We start from the raw sequence: 20,982 nt of genomic DNA, 5'->3' as shown, positions 1-20,982 counted from the left end.
ATCTTTGGAAGGACTGATGCTAAAGCTGAAACCCAGTACTTTGGCTACCTCATGTGAAGAGTTGACTCACTGGAAAAGACTCTGATGCTGGGAAGGATTGAGGGCAGGAGAAGGGGACAACAGAGGATGAGATGGCTGGATGGCATCACTGACTCAATGGACAGGAGTTTGGGTGAACTCTGGCAGTTGGTGATGACAGGGAGGCCTGGCGTGCTGCAGTTCATGGGGTCTCAAACAGTTGGACACGACTGAGCGACTGAAGTGAACTGAAGCTAATCTTTACATATTTTTAAGAGGTTTTTTCTGGCTGATATTTATTCTTTTCAAGGGCAATGTCAAAGGAGGCTATAAAAGAATTCAGAGCTAAGTTATAACCTTTATAAGGAGGCTTAAAACTAGAATCATAAATTTTAGTAATAACTAAGTAATTAGCTATAAATTCATGTTGGAAAAGGTGATAATTTTTCTCAAAGTTAAGAATGGATATTTTCTTTCTCCTTTAGGTTGCAAAGAGGGTATGGAATAGATGTTAAAGTAGTAATGAGTACTGTGCTTGAACTATCCACCTAACTATACCACTTCCTTTCCACTTTTACAACCTTACAAGAGCATAAGGGAGTTAGAGCTGATTAAAGTCTGTTTTAAATCAGAGACTTTAAAATAAAAAAGGCCACATTTTCAATTATTTCTAACAGCCTATACGTGTTGGGGGAAGGAGGGAGAACAGCAAGGTGGGATGAGAGCTGTTCATGGGAAAATGCTAAGGAAAGCTTGAAGGTTCAAGGAACCACTTGAAGGTGAAAGACTGAATTCTGAGAGAGCAAACTGGCCTATTCCAGACTTGGAGACAAAACTGGAAGAGCCTACCTCCAAACATAAATGTTTATGTGTATATCAGAAAAGGTCATTCCAGTACTAAACTAGGACTAAAGTGTAAGTGTTGGATTACACTGTAGTCAACAATTTAAAGATCAGTGTGCAAATGGTACTGAATTTTATCTTCAACTCTTTCATAAATAGGTGCAAAGTGAAATATTCCTTGATAGCACAGTTGGATGGGAAAGAATAGAATTGGGAAAGAACTGAGGCTTTGAAGTCAAACTGGCCACTTACAAGTTGTGTGAATGTAGACGGAATACTGCTTCTCTTCTCTAAACTTTAGCCTCCTGATTTGTATAACTGGAATAAATTCATACCAGAGATGACTGTTCTAAGGATTAAATGGCCTAGTATAATAAAGAGTTATGTATAAGGATTGCATAATACAGACAATCAAATAGCTACTAATACTACCTATCTGAGATTAAAGGTGTTTACTCTCTCCTTTTTAAAGTCTACAGAGCTGCTGAGAAAGGCAAACTGTAAAACTGCTTTGTAAACTATTAAATTCTACAATATAAGATTAATGATGACAAACAGAAAACTAAGCTCACTATACACTCAAACTTTTCTATGGACCAGAAAGTCTGCATTTGGTGACATCAAACTGTAACCACATTTTGCTGTCTTTTTTTTTGGCAGGGAAGGGGGCACATTTCTATCATTTTCTATCATTTATTCATTCAACAAACATCTACCTGTGTGAATTTCTGTGTTTGGTGCTGGAGACACAGCAGTAAATAAGTGGGACTCATCCCTGCCCTTGGCTAAGAATTGTGATCAGGTGGGAGGGACAACTGACAAATCATCCCCATGTCACAGGCCTGAAAACAGAAGCCAAGGAGAGTAGCAGCAGCCTGCCTGAGATGGTGGGGACAGCAGGCAGTGGGGCCAGAGCCTGGCGAATGCAGAGTGCTGAATCTGGCTCTTCTGAAGGGATAACAATGTCACTTGTTCAATGAACACTGAATGAGTGCCACTAAATGGAATCACTGGAAAAAACCTGCTTTTTGAAGTTGAATTAATAAATCCAAACATATAAAATGATTAAAACAACACAATAATGATAAAGCTTAGTTTTCTGGGTGATAATATTAAAATGCATTTTCAAAATAATTATAATGGTTCTAAAAAATGCAAAAGTATGCTCTAACCAAACATCTGTGCTCTGCTAGATGATACTAAGCAACAGCTATCAATATGCTGATGATATTCTACCCATTTTTAATTTTACGGCTCAGTTCTTGAGAGCTCAATGTTGTTAACTGCAAACATTTACAATTTCATTACTTAATAGTTTATGTACTTTGAAATCCAGTGTGTATTTTACATCTATAACCCATCTCCACTTGGATTAATCATTTTCAAGTGCTCAACAGCCATATCTGACAACTGGCTACAGAATTCAAAGGCTAGAAGTCTAGCTATCAGTGAAATCTACTGATAGGCCAGCATCAGTCAGAATAACCCAAAAGATCACTGGCTATATTTATCAAACAGATCTGAGATGTTCTGTACAGTTTCAATTTTTGCTTTCTTACCTGGCAACAGTTAAGAAACAGAACATAAAATATCTGTAAACTGAATAAACAACAAGACATCATTATAATTCAAAAGTAGAGTCTACACATTCAAAGGTAGGTCTGTATTTTAAAAGAAATTTAAATGTAAAAAGATAAGTATTTTATTTATTTCAATCTCTGGATATCTTTAATAAAAACATTCTGGCATATTAAAACAGAACCTGATCATAAGAATATTGATCCTGTTTTATTAAAGTCATTCATTACTAAACATAAGTCCAGAAGCTGTGAAAGATAAAGTTTTCAAATCAAACATCAGGACACCTTTCTCTTTGATGAACATGTAAGTTCAAAATCTAACATTAGACAATCTCCAAACAAAAGGGTTAAAATAGTCAGTACTCTACCTTGGAGCACAAGGATGCCTATATTGAGCCTTTTTATTTGTGTGATCTACATAATAGGTTCCAAATTCTGATGACTCAACTCGTTCCCATCCTGGAGGAAGTCCTTCTCGCTCAAGAGGATGGCTCCAATGAGTCGTATTTGTGTTGTGATCTATGTAATATTTCCTCCCTCTCATTGTCCAGTCCACAGACCAGCCAGGAGGAAGGGGTAAATCTTCAGAACCATGGTTAGCTAAATTTCCTAATGATGTAGCAGCAACTCTCCCAATACCTGAGAGGAAAAAGAGAAGAAACAGAACAGTTATTATAGCTAAAAGATATACCATATGAAAAACTCAAAACTATCCAAATTATATACTCTCCCATTAAAAATCATGATTTTTACTGTTAGAAATAAAATTTTTCTTAAAACTAGTCAATGTTGCTGCTGCTGCTGCTAAGTTGCTTCAGTCGTGTCCGACTCTGTGCGACCCCAGAGATGGCAGCCCACCAGGTTCCCCTGTCCCTGGGATTCTCCAGGCAAGAACACTGGAGTGGGTTGCCATTTCCTTCTCCAATGCTAAAGTGAAAGTGAAAAGTGAAAGTGAAGTCACTCAGTCGTGTCCGACTCCTAGCGACCCCATGGACTGCAGCCTACCAGGCTCCTCCGTCCATGGGATTTTCCAGGCAAGAGTACTGGAGTGGGGTGCCATTGCCTTCTCCGAGTCAATGTTACTGTTATTTAATTACAAAAGGAGAAAAAAAAAAACTAGAATCTATGAAATTAGGCTCTTTTGGTTGATGCTTCCATCACCAGACCATACAAATATTTAATTACTAATAAAGCTAATTAGGCATGTATACTGCTAAGGAAAGTGAGGAAAAGAAAAATTCATCTCATTCAAGAGTTAAGATTTGACATTTCATCTAAAACAGCAAAAATGAACTTGTAAAACTATTCCTAGTTTGTGATTTCTTAAAAATAGTATGGCTAAAAAACAAATAATCTGGCTGTACCATAAAACTATTAAGGAATTTTATCAAGTATAAGGTAAACATACAAAATCAATTAAATATTTTTATATTAGTAACTGAAAACAAATTATACCACTTATAATAGCTCCAAAAATTTAAATATTTACATATCAAACAAAAAACTGCAGGCTCAGTATGCTGACAACTACAAAACACTCATGAAAGAAATGAAATGGATGTGGTCAAGATGGTGGAGTAGGAAGACCCTGAACGCATCTCCCATGGGCACACCAAAAATACAACTACTAATATTCACAGAGCAACTACTGATAAGAACAACCAGAATCCAGCAGAAAAGATCTTCTACAACTAAAAATATAAAGAAGGAACCACAAGATGGGAAGGAAAGGTGGAAATGCAATATAGTCAAGACCCTTACCCCCAGGTGGGCAACCCACAAACAGGAGAATAATTTTAACTGTAGAGATTCTCCCCAAGGGGCAAGGGATCTGAATCCCACATTGGGCTTCCTCATCAGGAAGACAAGCCCCCAGAACTTCCGGCTTTGTAGGCCAGCAGTGCTCTCTTTCAGGTGAACCAGTGGGCTGTAAGAAATAAAGACTCCACTCTTAAATGGTGCACACAAAATCTCACACACTCTGGGACCCAGGACAGAAGCAATAATTTGAAAGGAGCATGGGTCAGACCCACCAGCTAATTTTGGAGAGCCTCCCAGAGAGGCAGGCGGAAACTGGGGACACACACTTGTGGCCGATGTTTCAGGAGTTTGTTCTATTTCAAGGCCACTGGTGCTGGTAAGTGTCATTTTGGAATCTTCCTTTTAACTTATTAGCAAAAGGACCTGGCCGTGCCCACCAGTCTATGGGCGCCAATACTGGGACACCTCAGGCCAAGTCAAGCAAGTAACCCAGCTGGGACACAGCCCACTTACCAGCAGGTCTCTTATGCCCTGAGTCTCGCAACGACACGTCTCTGTCCACCAGAGGGCCTAGGACCCAGGCCCACACACCAGTATACAAGCACTGGTCCTGGAATCCCCAGCAGCGGCATCGGAACCTGGCTCCAGCCACCAGTGGGCTGGCACTAGCCTCAGGACCAGCCTCACCCACCATCAGTTTCAGATGTAACACTATAAAACTCCCAGGAGATAAAATAGGCAATACATTCTTCAACACAAGTTGTAGCAGTATTTTCTTAGATCAGTCTCCTAAAGCCAAAAAAAAAAAAAAAAAAAAGCAAAAATAAATGGGACCTGATCAAACTTGAAAGCTTTTTGCACAGCAAAGGAAATCATGAACACAATGAAAATAACCCCATAGAATAGAAAATATTTGCAAATGCTGCAATCAACAAGGGGTTAATATCCAAAACATATGAACAACGGATACAACTCAGTATTAAAACAAACAACCCACCCAACCAAAAAATGGACAGAAGATCTAAATAGATATTTCTCCAAAAAAGACATTCAGATGGCCAACGGGCACATGAAAAGATGCTCAATATCGCTAATTGTTAGAGAAATGCAAATCAAAAGTACAATGAGACATCAATTCACACTGGCCAGAATCATCATTTTGAAGTCCATGAACAGTAAGTGCTGGAAAGTATGTGGAGAAAAGGGAACTCTCTTACACTGCTGGGACTGTAAACTGATGCAGCCACTAAGGAAAACAGCATGGAGGTTCCTTAAAAAAATAAAAATACAGTTGCCATATGATCCAGTAATCCCATTCCTGGGCATATACCTGGAAAAGAGGAAAACTCTAACTGGAAAAGATATAAGCACCACAATGTTCATAGCAGCACTATTTATAATACTCAACATGGAAGCAACCCAAGTGTCCATCAATAGACAACTGGCTTGAAAAGATATGGTGTGTGTGTATACATATATATGTGTACATGCATAAGGCATGTATACATGTATAAAACACACACAATGGAATGTTATTTAACCCTAAAAAAGAATGAAATATTTCCATTTACAGCAACACATGGATGGACCTAGAGAATACTATTAGTGAAGTCAGTCAGAAAGAGAAAGACAAATACTATATGATGTCATTTATTTGTGGAATCTAAAAAATAATACAAATGAATCTACACACAAAAACCAAAACAGACCCACAAACATAGAAAACAAACTTATGTTTACCAAAATGGGAGAGGAGGAAAAATTAGGAGTATGGGATTAACAGACACAAATTATTATACATAAACTAGATGAGTAAGAAGGATTTACTATATAGCACAGCAAATTATGGCTCAGTGGTAAAGAATCCGCCTGCCAATGTAGGAGACATGGGTTCAGTTCCTGGGTTGGGAAGATCCCCTGGAGAAGGAAATAGTAATTCACTCCAGAATTCTTGCCTGGGAAATCCCACGGACAGAGAAGCCTGAAGGGCTACAGTCTAAGGGTCGCAAAAGAGTCAGACATGACTTAGTGGCTAAACAACAACAACAACAACAACAGGAAGTCCTACCCAGGATCTTGTAATAACCTATAATGGAACACAACTGCAAACAACAAATTACTATGCTATACTCCTGAAATAAACACAATATTGTAAATCAACTGTATTTCCATAAAAAAAAAAAGAAAGAGAGAGGTAAAATCCCTAGATCTAATATATATATACACCAAGACTGCCAAAAGCAGATGGGGTAGAAGAACAGTAAAGAAAGAAGTGGAAATAAGAACAGAGTACTGCGAAAAACTACTTAGCCCAACACACTATCCAACCCTTTTCCCTACTCAATCCCCTACCTTTCTAGCAACTACAGCAGCCAATTTCAAATAATTGGCAGAGAAAAACCCAAATTATTCAATAACATATAATAAGGACAGCATAACATCAGAACTGTACAAAAAAGATCTTAACAACCCAGATAATCATAATGGTGTGATCACTGACCTAGAGCCAGACATCCTGGAATGTGAAGTCAAGTGGGCCTTAGAAAGCATCACTACGAACAAAGCTAGTGGAGGTGATGGAATTCCAGTTGAGCTATTTCAAATCCTGAAAGATGATGCTGTGAAAGTGCTGCACTCAATATGCCAGCAAATTTGGAAAACTCAGCAGTGGCCACAGGACTGGAAAAGGTCAGTTTTCATTCCAATCCCAAAGAAAGGCAATGCCAAAGAATGTTCAAACTACCGCACAATTGCACTCATCTCACACGCTAGTAAAGCAATGCTCAAAATTCTCCAAGCCAGGCTTCAGCAATATGTGAACCGTGAACTTCCTGATGTTCAAGCTGGTTTTAGAAAAGGCAGAGGTACCAGAGATCAAATTGCCAACATCCGCTGGATCATGGAAAAAGCAAGAGAGGTCCAGAAAAACATCTATTTCTGCTTTATTGACTATGCCAAAGCCTTTGACTGTGTGGATCACAATAAATTGTGGAAAATTCTGAAAGAGATGGGAATACCAGAGCACCTGATCTGCCTCTTGAGAAATCTGTATGCAGGTCAGGAAGCAACAGTTAGAACTGGACATGGAACAACAGACTGGTTCCAAATAGGAAAAGGAGTACGTCAAGGCTGTATATTGTCACCCTGTTTATTTAACTTATATGCAGAGTACATCATGAGAAACGCTGGGCTGGAAGAAACACAAACTGGAATCAAGATTGCCAGGAGAAATATCAATAACCTCAGATATGCAGATGACACCACCCTTATGGCAGAAAGTGAAGAGGAACTCAAAAGCCTCTTGATGAAAGTGAAAGTGGAGAGTGAAAAAGTTGGCTTAAAGCTCAACATTCAGAAAACGAAGATCATGGCATCCAGTCCCACCACTTCATGGGAAATAGATGGGGAAACAGTGGAAACAGTGTCAGACTTTATTTTTCTGGGCTCCAAAATCACCGCAGATGGTGACTGCAGCCATGAAATTAAAAGACGCTTACTCCTTGGAAGGAAAGTTATGACCAACCTAGATAGCATATTCAAAAGCAAAGACATTACTTTGCCAACAAAGGTCCATCTAGTCAAGGCTATGGTTTTTCCTGTGGTCATGTATGGATGTGAGAGTTGGACTGTGAAGAAGGCTGAGCGCCAAAGAATTGATGCTTTTGAACTATGGTGTTGGAGAAGACTCTTGAGAGTCCCTTGGACTGCAAGGAGATCCAACCAGTCCATTCTGAAGGAGATCAGCCCTGGGATTTCTTTGGAAGGAATGATGCTAAAGCTGAAACTCCAGTACTTTGGCCACCTCATGCGAAGAGTTGACTCATTGGAAAAGACTCTGATGCTGGGAGGGATTGGGGGCAGGAGGAGAAGGGGACGACAGAGGATGAGATGGCTGGATGGCATCACTGACTCGATGGAAGTGAGTCTGAGTGAACTCCGGGAGTTGGTGATGGACAGGGAGGCCTGGCGTGCTGCGATTCATGGGGTCGCAAAGAGTCGGACACGACTGAGCGACTGATCTGATCTGATCTGATCTGAACATCAATTTCTGTAAGAAAAATTGAAGCGGCAAAAAGGTGCAAAACTTATGAAAAAGAACATTCAAAAAAATGTTGAGCCAAAGCAGAGAAAAAAATGAAATTAAATATTCTGCCACTGCCATAAATTGAAAAATGAATGAAGCAATCAACTCCCTGGAGGAAGATCAAAAAGAAGAAAAACAAGAGCCTCAAAAAACAGATGTTAAAAATATCAGAGATAATAGGTGTGCTTAGGGAAAGAATGATGAAGACAAAAACTGGAAGAATAAACATGTAGTGTTCGTTACAGTAAGAAACCTGGCAACTCTTAACCAAGTGCTTAAGATTAACATCACCAATAATGTCATAAAGAGATCATGTATCTCCTTTATATGACATGATGAAGACACTTCACCTCTGGTATTCTTTTCATAAACCAATATGCCCAGTCTAATCATGAGAAAAACATCAGACAAAATGCAAATCGAGGGACAGTCTACAAAACATCTGACAAGTATTTCTCAAAACTTGTCAAGGTCATTAAGAACAAGAAAAGACTAAGAAGTTGTTCTAGACCAAAGAACACTAAGGAGATATGACAACTAAATGTAATGAGGTACTCTGCACTGGATCCTGTAAAAGAAAATGACATTAATGAAAAAACTGGTGAAATTCAAATAAAACATGATGTTTTATTTCTTAAAAATTCTTGAGTTCATGAAGATACTAAAAAGAAAAACTTATTGGTTACCTCCGGAGGCAGTTAGGCAATTATTCTGAAAAACATAAGTAAAGGGAAAAGTCCAGCATGTTTCCTGTCTTATATGAATACCCAAAATACTAACAAAGGAATAATTAATTAAGCAAAGTTCTTCACTATAGAACTCTTCTTTACAGAATTCCAACTAATAAAGAAATGACAACCTTAGAATATCACTACTTGCAACAGCTAATGAAATATGGATCTAGCCAATAATCAATACTGGCTTCCAAATCACTAGGTGAAAAGCTGACAGAGAATATCATGATGGATGAATTGGGATGGCATCGGATCCCATGATCAATCTTAACATCACAAAAAGAGAAATCAGTCATTATGTGTCTCTGGATCTGATGCAACAGAATACATAACATCTCCTATGAAGTACTCTGGCAGAAAGGAAAATGCAAGAAAGAAAACAAAATCACTCTTGCTGAGTACCCTTTGGGAAGAAAATCATATATTTCTAAAACATATGGTGACTATAAGACAAAACAAAGCTAACACGCCTTCTGGTAAAGCTGACTTTGGCTTCTGCCATTTGCAACTGGACATTTAGTAAGTGTAGCTTAAGCAACTTCAGTACTTAAAGAGAAAATATTTAAACAGAAAAGAAATAAGCCAACGTATTAAAGACATGCACATAGGAAATATCTACAATCATACTGTTTAAGCACGCAACAGCTTTACACTTTTGCAAACTTCCATCACGAAAGATGTTGTAGTACTAGTCACAACCAAGGATGGCAATTTTTAGAAAGAATTCTAGATTCATTGGAAAAGACCCTGATGCTGGGAAAGACTGAGGGCGGGAGGAAAAAGGGGTGATAGAGGATGAGATGGTTGTATGGCATCATCAACACAATGCACATGAGTCTGAGCAAACTCCAAGAGATAATGAAGGACAGGGAAGCCTGGAGTGCTGCAGTTCATGGGGTCATAAAGAGTGGGACACAACTTAGCGACTTAACAACAACACAGTTAATTCAATGTATTCAAATTGAGTTATTGATAAGAACCATAACATTATGACCCAAAAGAGGTCCCTCTGGAACTATAAAGTATGTATATATAATATATATTATATATATAGAGAGAGAGAACTATATAAATAGATTTCTAAATGATACATTAAAAACAAAAAGCTATTATAGTAATTAAAAACCATACAGGCTTGGAGAGTATTAAAGTCTTGACAGTTTTATCCATTTAGTCAATCCTAATTTCTATATACTGAACTTGCCTAAATTTAGAAACATATGCACTGTTACATGTAAACAATAGTAGGTACCAAAAACCAGATTTTTTAAACTATGATAAACTTGAAATTTATATTTAGAAGAAACACAAAGACCTCCCTATAAAACTTCTTGTGTCCAGGAACTAAACCTTGACAGGTTGATAAGGGAGCCACGAAGTCCAGCAAATCCCAAGTAGGCTCATCACCTTTACCAATACCATGTGAAACCATGATTCCTAACCTTTTAGGAGCTAGCTATAAACAGTTTTAGTTTCATGACAAACCCCCACTCCTACTTTCTGAAGCTGCCATATGCACTAAAATTTTTTCAAACTATTATTTGCATAATTCTATAAAACCTATTGGGAGATGAATGTACAGTACAAAAGGACTGGACATCACCTATCTACAACATAAAACATTATCAGTAATATCTGTAGCTCTGTGCCTGTGCTCAGCTGCATCCAAGTCTATGTGACCCCATGGACTGTAGCCTGCCAGGCTCCTCTGTCCATGGGATTTTTCAGACAAGAATACTGGAGTGGGTTGCCATTTTCTACTCCAGGGGATCTGACCCAGGGACTGAACCCATGTCTGCTGCATCTCATGCACTGGCAGGCATGAAATGGAATCTGGAATCCTAATGAAGGTTACGAGCTCCAAGATAATACTAAACATTACATCCCATGTTACAATCAAGATGTTGGTAAGAAATTATACGGATTAAACAAAGCCCACTGCCTTTTTCCTCCTCTCCAAATAAGTACAAGTAAAACTGTGCCCCTAAGGATTATTACCACATCCTCAAAAGAAGATTAGGGTTAACTAATAATTATGCATTTCCTGGAGTAAACACAACTCCAGTATTTTGTTTGGTAAAGCCTGAACCTTTTTAATTGGATGTTTATAACTTGATTTCTTTAGCTGTCTTTAAAAATAATATTTAAAAGTTTGATACTTAAAATTGCATAGAACTAAATTATTCAGGCGCAAAACAAAGGAATTCAATTTGCCTTTAGTATTCCAACTAAAGACTTCCTGTTAACAGCAGAATTCCTTTCTTTGGCACATACAGTAACTGCCTGATTGGTATGTAGGCCAAAATGTTAAAGGTCAAATTTCACTGCTAAATGTAGAACGTCCTGGCCCCAAAACCCTTTAAGATATTATACAACTTGTTTTTTTTTGTACTTCTGCTAACTACAATAAGATGAAATTAACCCTTGAGACAAGGTGTTTCCTAAAAGTTTAATAACTAATTAGCAGGAATTACTACTCTCAGGGCTTCCATTGTGGCTCAGATGGTCAAGTCACAAAACTTTTCTTCCATACCTTTTTTATGCTTATTACATTAGTAACAGCAATCAAAATTTAAAACCTGTGAAAATAAATCTGTCTAGAACACATCCTTACTCTCCCACAAACTTACTTTCTCCTTTCCATTTATTCAAATTTCTTGAACTCTCTCCAGCATATGAAAATACAGTAAGTTTCAAGTCTTTTCAAGATGAATTCAAGAAATTTCCAGCTACTATCTCATATTCAGACTTTTTCCCTCTGGAAAAGACAGCCATTAGGCTTTTCTATTTGGTTAATAATAGGTTATTAATCCTCCCCTGCCACTTAAGTGACTCCTGCAAAGTAGTACCATTTTTATCTCTGAAAGGTATAATACTAATCTTATTGTCCTGGTACAAATTAATGTTAAGTGAAATTTCTTAAGCATGTACCACTGCTGCAATGAATACAAATCTTTTTTAAAATAACATTCTTTAATTTGAAAAAATATCCAATTAACTTTTATTTATTTCTAAGATATAATTGGGAAAAGTTGTTTTAAAGTCTGTCATTAAAATTACAAGACCTGTATCAGATTGCATAAGTAGGATCCTAAGATGGGATCAGTAGAAATTTAGTTTTTACAGTATTTACGCAATACTTTTCAAGTCAGAATTTTAAAATATTTTAAATTGTTATCAGATTTTAACTGGGTATCACTAATTTCTTCACACTTTAGGCATAAAAGTGTCATGAGCTATCAGTGATGTCTGCAACATAAGTATATATGGGAAAGGTAAATATACATGGGGAAGGTAAATGTGAAGAACAACAATCTTTATTAATGATAAACTGATTGCTATAAAGCTATTATTTTTAGGACAGACTTGAAATCTGTAGATCCATTCACTTATATCAACCATTTATTTTTTACAGCACCTCCTATACAGACAGGTGGTTTGCTAATCCTATCTGACTCTTTTCTTCTTCCCTTCATCCCTCCATAACCATCAGTGGCCAAGGCCATTCAATACAGATGTGTCCCACTTCTCCCCTTTCCAAATGATCCCAGACTAGGTCAGGTCCTCACTAACATTTAAAATAATGGGACTTCCCTGATGGTCTAGTGGCTAATAGTCCCAAGGCAGAGGGCCAGGGTTCAATCCTTGATCAGGGACCTAGATCTCACATGCCACAACTTAAGAGTTCTCATGGTGCAACTGACATCCAGTGCAAATAATTAAAATATTAACCATAAGACATGCACCAAATGGAAAATTACAGGGCACTGAAACACCACATAAATAGTGCTTAACATTAAGAAACTCATTCAAGTAAAAAAGCAGGTATATGAAACTGTATATCTGGGTATACAGGTATACAGTTGGGTATAATTACAACACTGTTTAAAAAACAAAAAGAATGTCATGCAAAAAGATGAACAAGAACAAAATAACTAAATACAAAGAACCTCTGGTATCATGAGTGCTTTGCCTTTACTTTTCTGCACTTTGCAAATTTCCTATAACAAGCAGGTATTACTCCAAAAAAATTTATAAAAATGAACTTTATTTTTAAAACTCACTGCTGCTACTGCTACTGCTGCTAAGTCGCTTCAGTCATGTCCGACTTTGTGCGACCTCATAGACGGTAGCCCACCAGGCTCTGCCGTCCCTGGGATACTCCAGGCAAGAACACTGGAGTGGGTTGCCATTTCCTTCTCCATAAAAAAACTCACTACTGGATAACAAACTATTTCTAAGGTTAAAAACTACACAATATTCAGTTCAGTTGCTCAGTCGTGTCTAACTTTTTGCAATCCCAGGCCTCCCTGTCCATCAACAACTCTCGGAGCTTACTCAAACTCATGTCCATCGAGTCAGTGATGCCACCCATCTCATCCTCTGTCGTCCCTTTCTCCTCCTGCCCTCAATCTTTCCCAACATCAGGGTCTTTTCAAATGAGTCAGTTCTTCGTATCAGGTGGCCAAAATATTGTAGTTTAAGCTTCAACATCAGTCCTTCCAATGAACACCCAGGACTGATTTCCTTTAGGATGGACTGGTTGGATCTCCTTGCAGTCCAAGGGACTCTCAAGAGTCTTCTCCAACACCACAGTTCAAAAGCATCAATTCTTCGGCACTCAGCCTTCTTCACAGTCCAAACTCTCACATCCATACATGACCACAGGAAAAACCATAGCCTTGACTAGACGGACCTTTGTTGGCAAAGTAATGTCTCTGCTTTTTAATATGCTGTCTAGATTGGTCATAGCTTTCCTTCCAAGGAGCAAGAGTCTTTTAATTTCATGGCTACAGTCATCATCTGCAATGATTTTGGAGCCCAAAAAAATAAAGTCATTCAACTCACTGTTTCCATTGTTTCCCCATCTATTTGCCATGAAGTGATGGGATTGGATGCCATGACTTAGTTTTCTGAATGTGGATATTAGAAATAGCCAAAATAAACACTAAAGTATGCAACTGTCAATCCTTTAACCTAGAAGCACTTTAAAAACAAAAAAGGTACTTACCTATTTTCATTGCACTATTTCTATGTCTAGAAAACCTCTCCTCTTAAGTATCCCAATGAGACTTGAATGTGCGCTTTCACAAAATAAGCTGCTTTTGCCACCTTTTCCAGACTATTCTTCAACTTTCAAAACTTATGTGATCTATTTTCTCCTAAACTTGTAATTAAATCTCATTTTTCCTTCAAATGCATCATAAGTTTGTACTTCGTCTCTAACACCACTGGTACCTGAGGTCCTCTTTCCTCTAGCAATTTATTCCGAGTACAACTACTAAACTAATGTTTAAACACTGCTTTCATAAAATTAAAATCTTGTCCTTTTGAAATCTGCAACGGCTTCTGCTTGACCTGAGTTTAAATTGTATAGCCTGCTGTTGCATCACTAATCTCTTTTCCACCTTATTCAAACTTATTACTTCAAACTAGACAGAACTACACAGCTCCCTGGATTTACACATCTGCTGTTTTCACTGATTTTTCACCTACAATGTCCTTTCTATGTCTCCTGTCAATCTGAAGTCCAAGCTCAAAGAAAACAGTTCAGATCCCACCTCTTCCACGAACGATTCTCTATGCATTCTAGCCTATGCTGATCTCTCTTCTGACTCCCCTTACACAAAGTACAACAACTAATTCGTCTGTGATCATTTGGCATATATAGGTTTTGTTTTCCCAATTAAGGTATCAGGACACAGATAAAAGGGAAAATACTAGACATGTAAACATTAATACCAAATGAATGAAGTATAAATGTATCAGATATTTTTTATTTTTATCCTGCCAAACTGTAAAGCCTACAACTTACTAGGAAAAAAATCAGATGAAAAAGTTTGATTTTTCAGCTTGCTTCAGTTTACCTAGTGTAACTTAGTACTTCAGGAATAAAGTAGAACTGTGCATTTTACCTCTCTCTTCTGCTCCTTGTACTATGTCCCAAAGTCAGCAAATACACAAAGCAGAGTTTAAAAAATTATATGGAAAATATTTTTCCCCATTGCAAAAAGAACAAAAGGACACAACACACAACCAACCATTTGACAATCAGCCTTTTTAAACCCGGGAAATAATTATTTAACTACAAAAACAGGTCTCTTAAAAACAAAACAGAGCAAGTTCTAGCTAAGCTATGATGCAGTTGTCCATGGTATCACCTACCATGCCCAATTCTTCCTATTTGCCTTTGCTTTCCCAGGTTTAAGTCCAGTTTCTCTGAAATCCTAACCATCCCATCCTACCAAATCTAAACCTAAAGTCAATCCAACTATAGACACTAAAATTTCTAAGTTTTCAAAGTTCATACTGCCTAGATAGACTTCAGATATGTACCAAGCTGTTATAAAATAAGTTAAATAGATGAGTTAATGGACATAAAATTCTTTCCCTCAGTGCAGGTGAGTAATTATTTGCAAGCTGGCTTAGCAAGACTAGCAAAACAGAATAGTAGTTCTCTAGGAGTATCTGCTGGCTTTCCAAGAAAATCCAGAAAACAACATCATCTGAATGAAGTGTTAATAAATCTAAATATACAAACTAATGTCGTATTTATATTTTAAGTTACCTGAAGCATGCCTCCCCTGATTCTGTGGCATTCTTTGGAAGAGATCATGGTTGTATTCATAATACCTATAGTCTTCATGTGCACGATCTCCAAGTGGGCGCCTCCTCTGACCATCAAAATAATTATCTGAATAATAATATCGGGAACCAGAGTCTCCATTTTCGGAAGCAAAGTTAACTTCTGTTAAAAATGACTGAGAAGAGCCATATTCCCTAGGGACATCTGCTAGACTCCTGGCAAGGTAAGAAGGTGCAGATAATCTGTTGCTTTCTCTTCTCATCATTTCATGAGGTGTTCTTTGAATTGGAGTTCTAAGGAAACTATGGTTTCTTGAAACTATTCCATCTCCAGAAGCTGAAAAGGCATTAGCGCCTGAATCTGGAAGACAGATATCAGTTCGTCTTGGAATTGTTGGACCGTGCCGGATAAAAGAAGGCATAAGATCTATAATAAAACAAAAGAATAAAATGACTAGTAAATAATATGCTTTTCCAAAGTTGTTTATTTACATCTTACCCCAAAATGAAAAATTTCAATGGACTTAAGAAAACACAATTAAAAACTTTAGCAAAGTATCTGGGTATTTTAAATTGAGGCTGATTGCCATATTCCCACTCAAATGAATTTATAATTTGTATGAATGTGTTATAAGTATGCTCTAGCAGAATCAAACATATTCTGCATACTACCAAACATAATATGATGAAACATCAGTAAGTTAAACTACAAAATACGTATTAATGAAATACTCATGATTAAATGTATAAAAATAGTAAACAATCTAACAAATGGATACATTTACCAGCGTAACTTAACATTAGTTTGTTTTGCAGACTGTACTTCATTTCCAAAATTCCCCAAACTCTTCTTTACGTAAAACACAATTTAAAAAATGAAACAGAACATAATGCTGTTTTCAAACATGTAAAGGTGAATTCCTTTAAAAAAAAATTAAAAAATTATTAATCTGGCATTCCTACTCTTGGAATTATGTAGCAATAGTACAATACTCAAAAGATGGAAAAACTAAAACTTAAGCTATGAAAATTAAAAAAAAATTTTTTTAATCTCATTTCAAAGAGACACACAAATGTTGAATCAGTTCCAAAACAAACAAACAAAAAAACGCCAAGTCTAAAACCATGGCTCCTTTAAGAACAATTATAATTCAAAACAGAAGAAAACAGGGCAATGGCTTTAAGGATACAGTACTTCTGAATATAAAACTTAAATAAATACCTTAAGCATTCCTGGTTAGAAAGCAAACACCTTTAAAACAAGAAGAAAACTGGAACTGGAGCCCATTTTATTAGTTCACTAAGTAGACAGTATCAGAACGCACGCATATTAATATGTAACAGAAGCCAAGCAGACAAAAATTAGTATCCGAATAAACAAGGTTCAACATTTGATGAAACTAAAACAAAATACTATATATCAAAAGTTATTTGTTAAAAGGTGTGGCAAACATATTTCATGATTTTAAGGAATGTTGAATAACATTGTTTATCTGAAGCTAACTGCAAGCTAACCTAAACTTGGCCAAAATCCTCAGAGAATACGTAAATGAAAAATAAACTATTTTTAAAAGTTTTTAAAAATCAAGTTTCAGGTTATTGATGTACCCATCCGATCTGTTCTGTAAGAAAGCACTGCAAATACAAGGATAAATCTGGAAGGTTGATGATGTGGTTATAATGGAAAAACATGCTCTCCACCCCTTTTTGTGCGATCTTGGGCAAATATTACTAGGAACCTCTATGAAAAGCTTTCCCAATTACAATATGAGGTAATGCTTAAGTCACAAAGTCACCAGCTTCCAAGAAGGAAACTTACACAAAGGGCCCAGCATTCAGTATGAACACCAAAAAACTTGCTCCTTACTTCACAAATGTCCTGAACACACAAGCAAGAATTAAAAAGGCAAAAGATTCAGTAGGAAAATTAGAGTCAAATACTTAAATTGAAAATAAGTAAACTGTCAGCGAAATGCACTCTATTAAAAAATGTTTATAAACATACACACAACTTTTTTCGTAATTTTCCCGAAAGTATGATGGAAATTATTTTGAGTCTTTGGCGGATTTCTAGGAGGTTTTATTTGAAGAAATTCTCATGAACCCAGCCAAACACATATAATTTTTGGCTCTTCAACCCTGAGATCTACAACTGACGAGACTTTTGGGGCAGCAGCTACAATAGCGACGGTCAGCTTTCACCTCCGGACGTCATCATCCAACAGCTGGACTAAGAATTCTACTCAAGCGTTCGCACAACTTCGAGCAGGGCTAGTGACAAACGCAGTGCTTGCAAACACAATGCAAATCTCGACGTAACAAGAGGAAAACGTGTGCCCCAGTGTAATCCCTTTAATTCCTACAGAACCAGGGGATGAGCACAATTTGTTTCCTAAAGAATTTCTTCCAGTAATTAAAACCAACAACATAGCTTCCAGAAGGGAAGTCTGTAGATTTTGAGAGGCCGGACGGGGCCGGGGCGGGGGGGTGGGAAACGGAGGTGGACTAACTTAAGTTTTTTACTCTTTATCAGCTTTCAAAAAACGAACATCACTCCAGGCATTAAAAAAAAAAAATCACAGAGGCCAAAAGGAAAGACAAGCCGCGGGGAGCGGCGTCGGACACCCAGCCCGGGTCCCCCGCAGCCCGCGGCCGCCCAGGCCAGGTGTGGGCGCACCCCGCCCGACACTCACTCCGCAGCAGAGGCGACGTCTCCTTCTTCACGTACTTCCCCTGCACCTCGGCCGGCTTGGACACTTCGTTTTTGGTTTTCTTCCGGGACAGCATCCTTGACCACGAGGCCCCAGGCCACGCCAAGCAGCCGCCCTAAGGCTCCGCGCCGGGCGCCGGGCGTCCCCGCCGCCACCTCCGCCGGCGCCACCGCCTCCTTCCCTCCCGAGCCGCCGCCGCCGCTGCCGCCTCTCCGCAGCCCGGGGTTGCCCACAAGGACTGCCGCATGTTCGGGGCGCTAAACGCGCCGGTCACCGCTCAATCGCTTGTCAGTTCCTTCCCGGAAGTCAGCCGGCTCCGCGTCGTTGCCCGAGGACTCCGAGAGAAGAGCCAGGAACGCCCCGCCAGGGCCATGGTCCGCTGCTGGCCACCTAATAACCGCTACTGCTGCAGCCACTGTCACCGCCTACGTCCCGTAAACTTTCCCTGCGGCCGCTGGGAATTCTGGGAAACTCGACGCTGCGCGAGCGCCGCCACCCCTCCCCCACCCGCTCCCGGGCGTGGCTCGGGCCAGGGGACGCGGGGCCGCCCTCTCAGCTAACGGGTCGCCTCGGCGTCTTCGGGAGGAGCAGCGGCAGCTTTCACTCCCGCTCGGCGAGGAGCAGGTCTGGTGGGCACTTTGGACAAAACGTGCCAGACTGAGCGCAGGAGGCCGTGGCGCGCTCCTGCAGAGGAACCTCCTCTACCCGCAGATTTTTCTCTCAAGACCTTGAGGGAGCTGGTAACGCCCCCCAAGATGCATTCGCGTCCTCGGCCACGAAAGAGGACGTCCCTCTTGGAGTTTTGGGGGCTGGTAAATTCAAGCCCGTAGTAGCACAGAACGCCTGTAGAGTTGAAGAAACGCCACCCTTACGCCAATGCTGCACCCAAAGAAATCTAGATCTCTCTTTTTGTTGAAAACACTCCGTTAGTGCCAGGGAGTGTGCGTCTTTCTGATAAAGGAAAAAACGGAGGAAGAAGCCAAAGTGGTGTTTCTACTATCTGTGACGTAAGATAAATTTGATATTAGCGTGATTTATTTAATTATCACTATCATTATTTACCATATATTTCCTCTTGGAAATATGGAGTTGTCAGTGGAAAAAAATAATCTCTCATGGGAATACAAAGAGTTTTATTTGAGCCAAACTGGGAAATACAAGCCCAGAAGACAGCTTCTCAGGTAACTCGGAGGAAGTCCTGAGGGGAAGCATGGGTTTCAGCATAGTTTTATCAGAATAAAACATTCAATAAGTCAGGGATATATTCCTTCAAGGTTTCAAAAGAAAAAAAGATCAGTTTGGAACACAGGAAGTTATTATTGCCTTGGTACGTGGAAAGGGAGTCATCACTGAAGGAGTAACAGCATTGGCATCCCAGGAAGGAAGACATTGAATTTTTGTCTTGATCATGGAAGCCTTGTTAAGTGTTGGTTGCTCAGTCACCAGATTACTTCTAAGTTAATGAGCCCGTTAATAAAGCAGATGTACAATATGTGTTGGATAATCCACAAACGGCATTTTAGCCAAGGTAAAAACTTGTGTGCAATCCAGAGTGACTTCTTCAGACCTCAGTATGTGAAAATTTCTTTCATAGAGTTAAATACTCCTGTCTTAGATTTCTTTCTTTTTGTTTTTGAGAATTTTGAGCACTAAAGGTCAAGAACTGGGATTTTTATCTAAAATAGACCCTGATTTCTTCTATTTAACTTAGCAAAGGTGTGAAATGTTCAAGATAACGTTTGAAAAATAACATGGGATCCACCCCTAGTGACCAAATTGAGGCTTTGACAATGGAAAGTGCTTTCTTTCCCTAAGATAGGAGCCGTCTTACAAGAGATGTAAACAACTAACAAAAGGCAAGGAATTTTCTACTTACACAAGATTGTGTGTGTGTGTGTTAGTGGCTTAGTCGTGTCTGACTCTTTGCAACCCCATAGACTGTAGCCCACCAGGCCCCTCTGTCCATGGGATTCTCCAGGTAAGAACACTGGAGTGGGTTGCCACTTGCTACTCCAAAAGGAACTATATATAATGAAAATGAAGTTGCTCAGCCTCGCAGACTCTTTGTGACTCCATGGACTGTAGCCTACCAGGCTCCTCTATCCATGGAATTTTCCAGGCAAGAGTACTGGAGCGGGTTGCCATTTCCTCCTCCAACTACACAAGATTAGGAAGATGGTAAAACTTTGTTTTGCCATGAACAAGTAAGACATTTTGTCTAGTGCCTGTCTCCATCTTTATATACTTTATGATCCCATGACACTGATCTCTCACTATTTATTCAATAACTAAAAAGTGTTTATTGAGCATCGGCTATGCTCCAGACTGTTCTAGGTGCTTGGGATATAGCTGCAGGCAAAGATATAGGTAGGGGCTTCCCTGATGGCTCAGATGGTAAAGAATCTGCCTGCAACGCCTGGATTCAATCCCTGGGTCTGAAAGATCCCTTGGAGGAGGGAGTGGCTACCCACTCCAGTATTCTTGCCTGAAGAATTCCATGGACGGAGGAGCCTGGTGGGCTACAGTCGATGGGGTCACAAAGCGCTGGACACAACTGAGCGACTTGAGTGACTAACACACATAGGCAAAGAATCCCTACTCTCATGGGGAAGAGAGACAATAAAGAAGAAAAATAAATAAAATGTATTCTACTACATGGTGATCAT

At 39.0% G+C, this 20,982-nt stretch overlaps 1 protein-coding gene across 1 annotated transcript in view; it reads right to left on the bottom strand.

Annotated features, from left to right (window-relative positions):
• The window catches only part of SAV1 (salvador family WW domain containing protein 1), a 29,946-nt gene extending 11,199 nt beyond the window's left edge, over nucleotides 1-18,747 (bottom strand). Inside the window, exons 1-3 of the mRNA XM_006067077.3 lie at nucleotides 18,299-18,747; nucleotides 15,589-16,032; nucleotides 2,810-3,080 (exon numbers count right to left, since the gene is read on the bottom strand). Coding sequence (XP_006067139.1) covers nucleotides 2,810-3,080; nucleotides 15,589-16,032; nucleotides 18,299-18,392 — 809 coding nt within the window. The 5' untranslated portion in view covers nucleotides 18,393-18,747. The remainder of the gene's footprint in view (nucleotides 1-2,809; nucleotides 3,081-15,588; nucleotides 16,033-18,298) is intronic.
• Between the last annotated feature and the right edge of the window lie 2,235 nt (nucleotides 18,748-20,982).

Source organism: Bubalus bubalis, chromosome 11 (assembly GCF_019923935.1).
Source record: "Bubalus bubalis isolate 160015118507 breed Murrah chromosome 11, NDDB_SH_1, whole genome shotgun sequence".
Taxonomy (NCBI): Eukaryota; Metazoa; Chordata; class Mammalia; order Artiodactyla; family Bovidae; genus Bubalus; species Bubalus bubalis.
The sequence above is the reverse complement of the archived record's forward strand: the minus strand, read 5'-3'. Positions and strand labels throughout refer to the sequence as shown.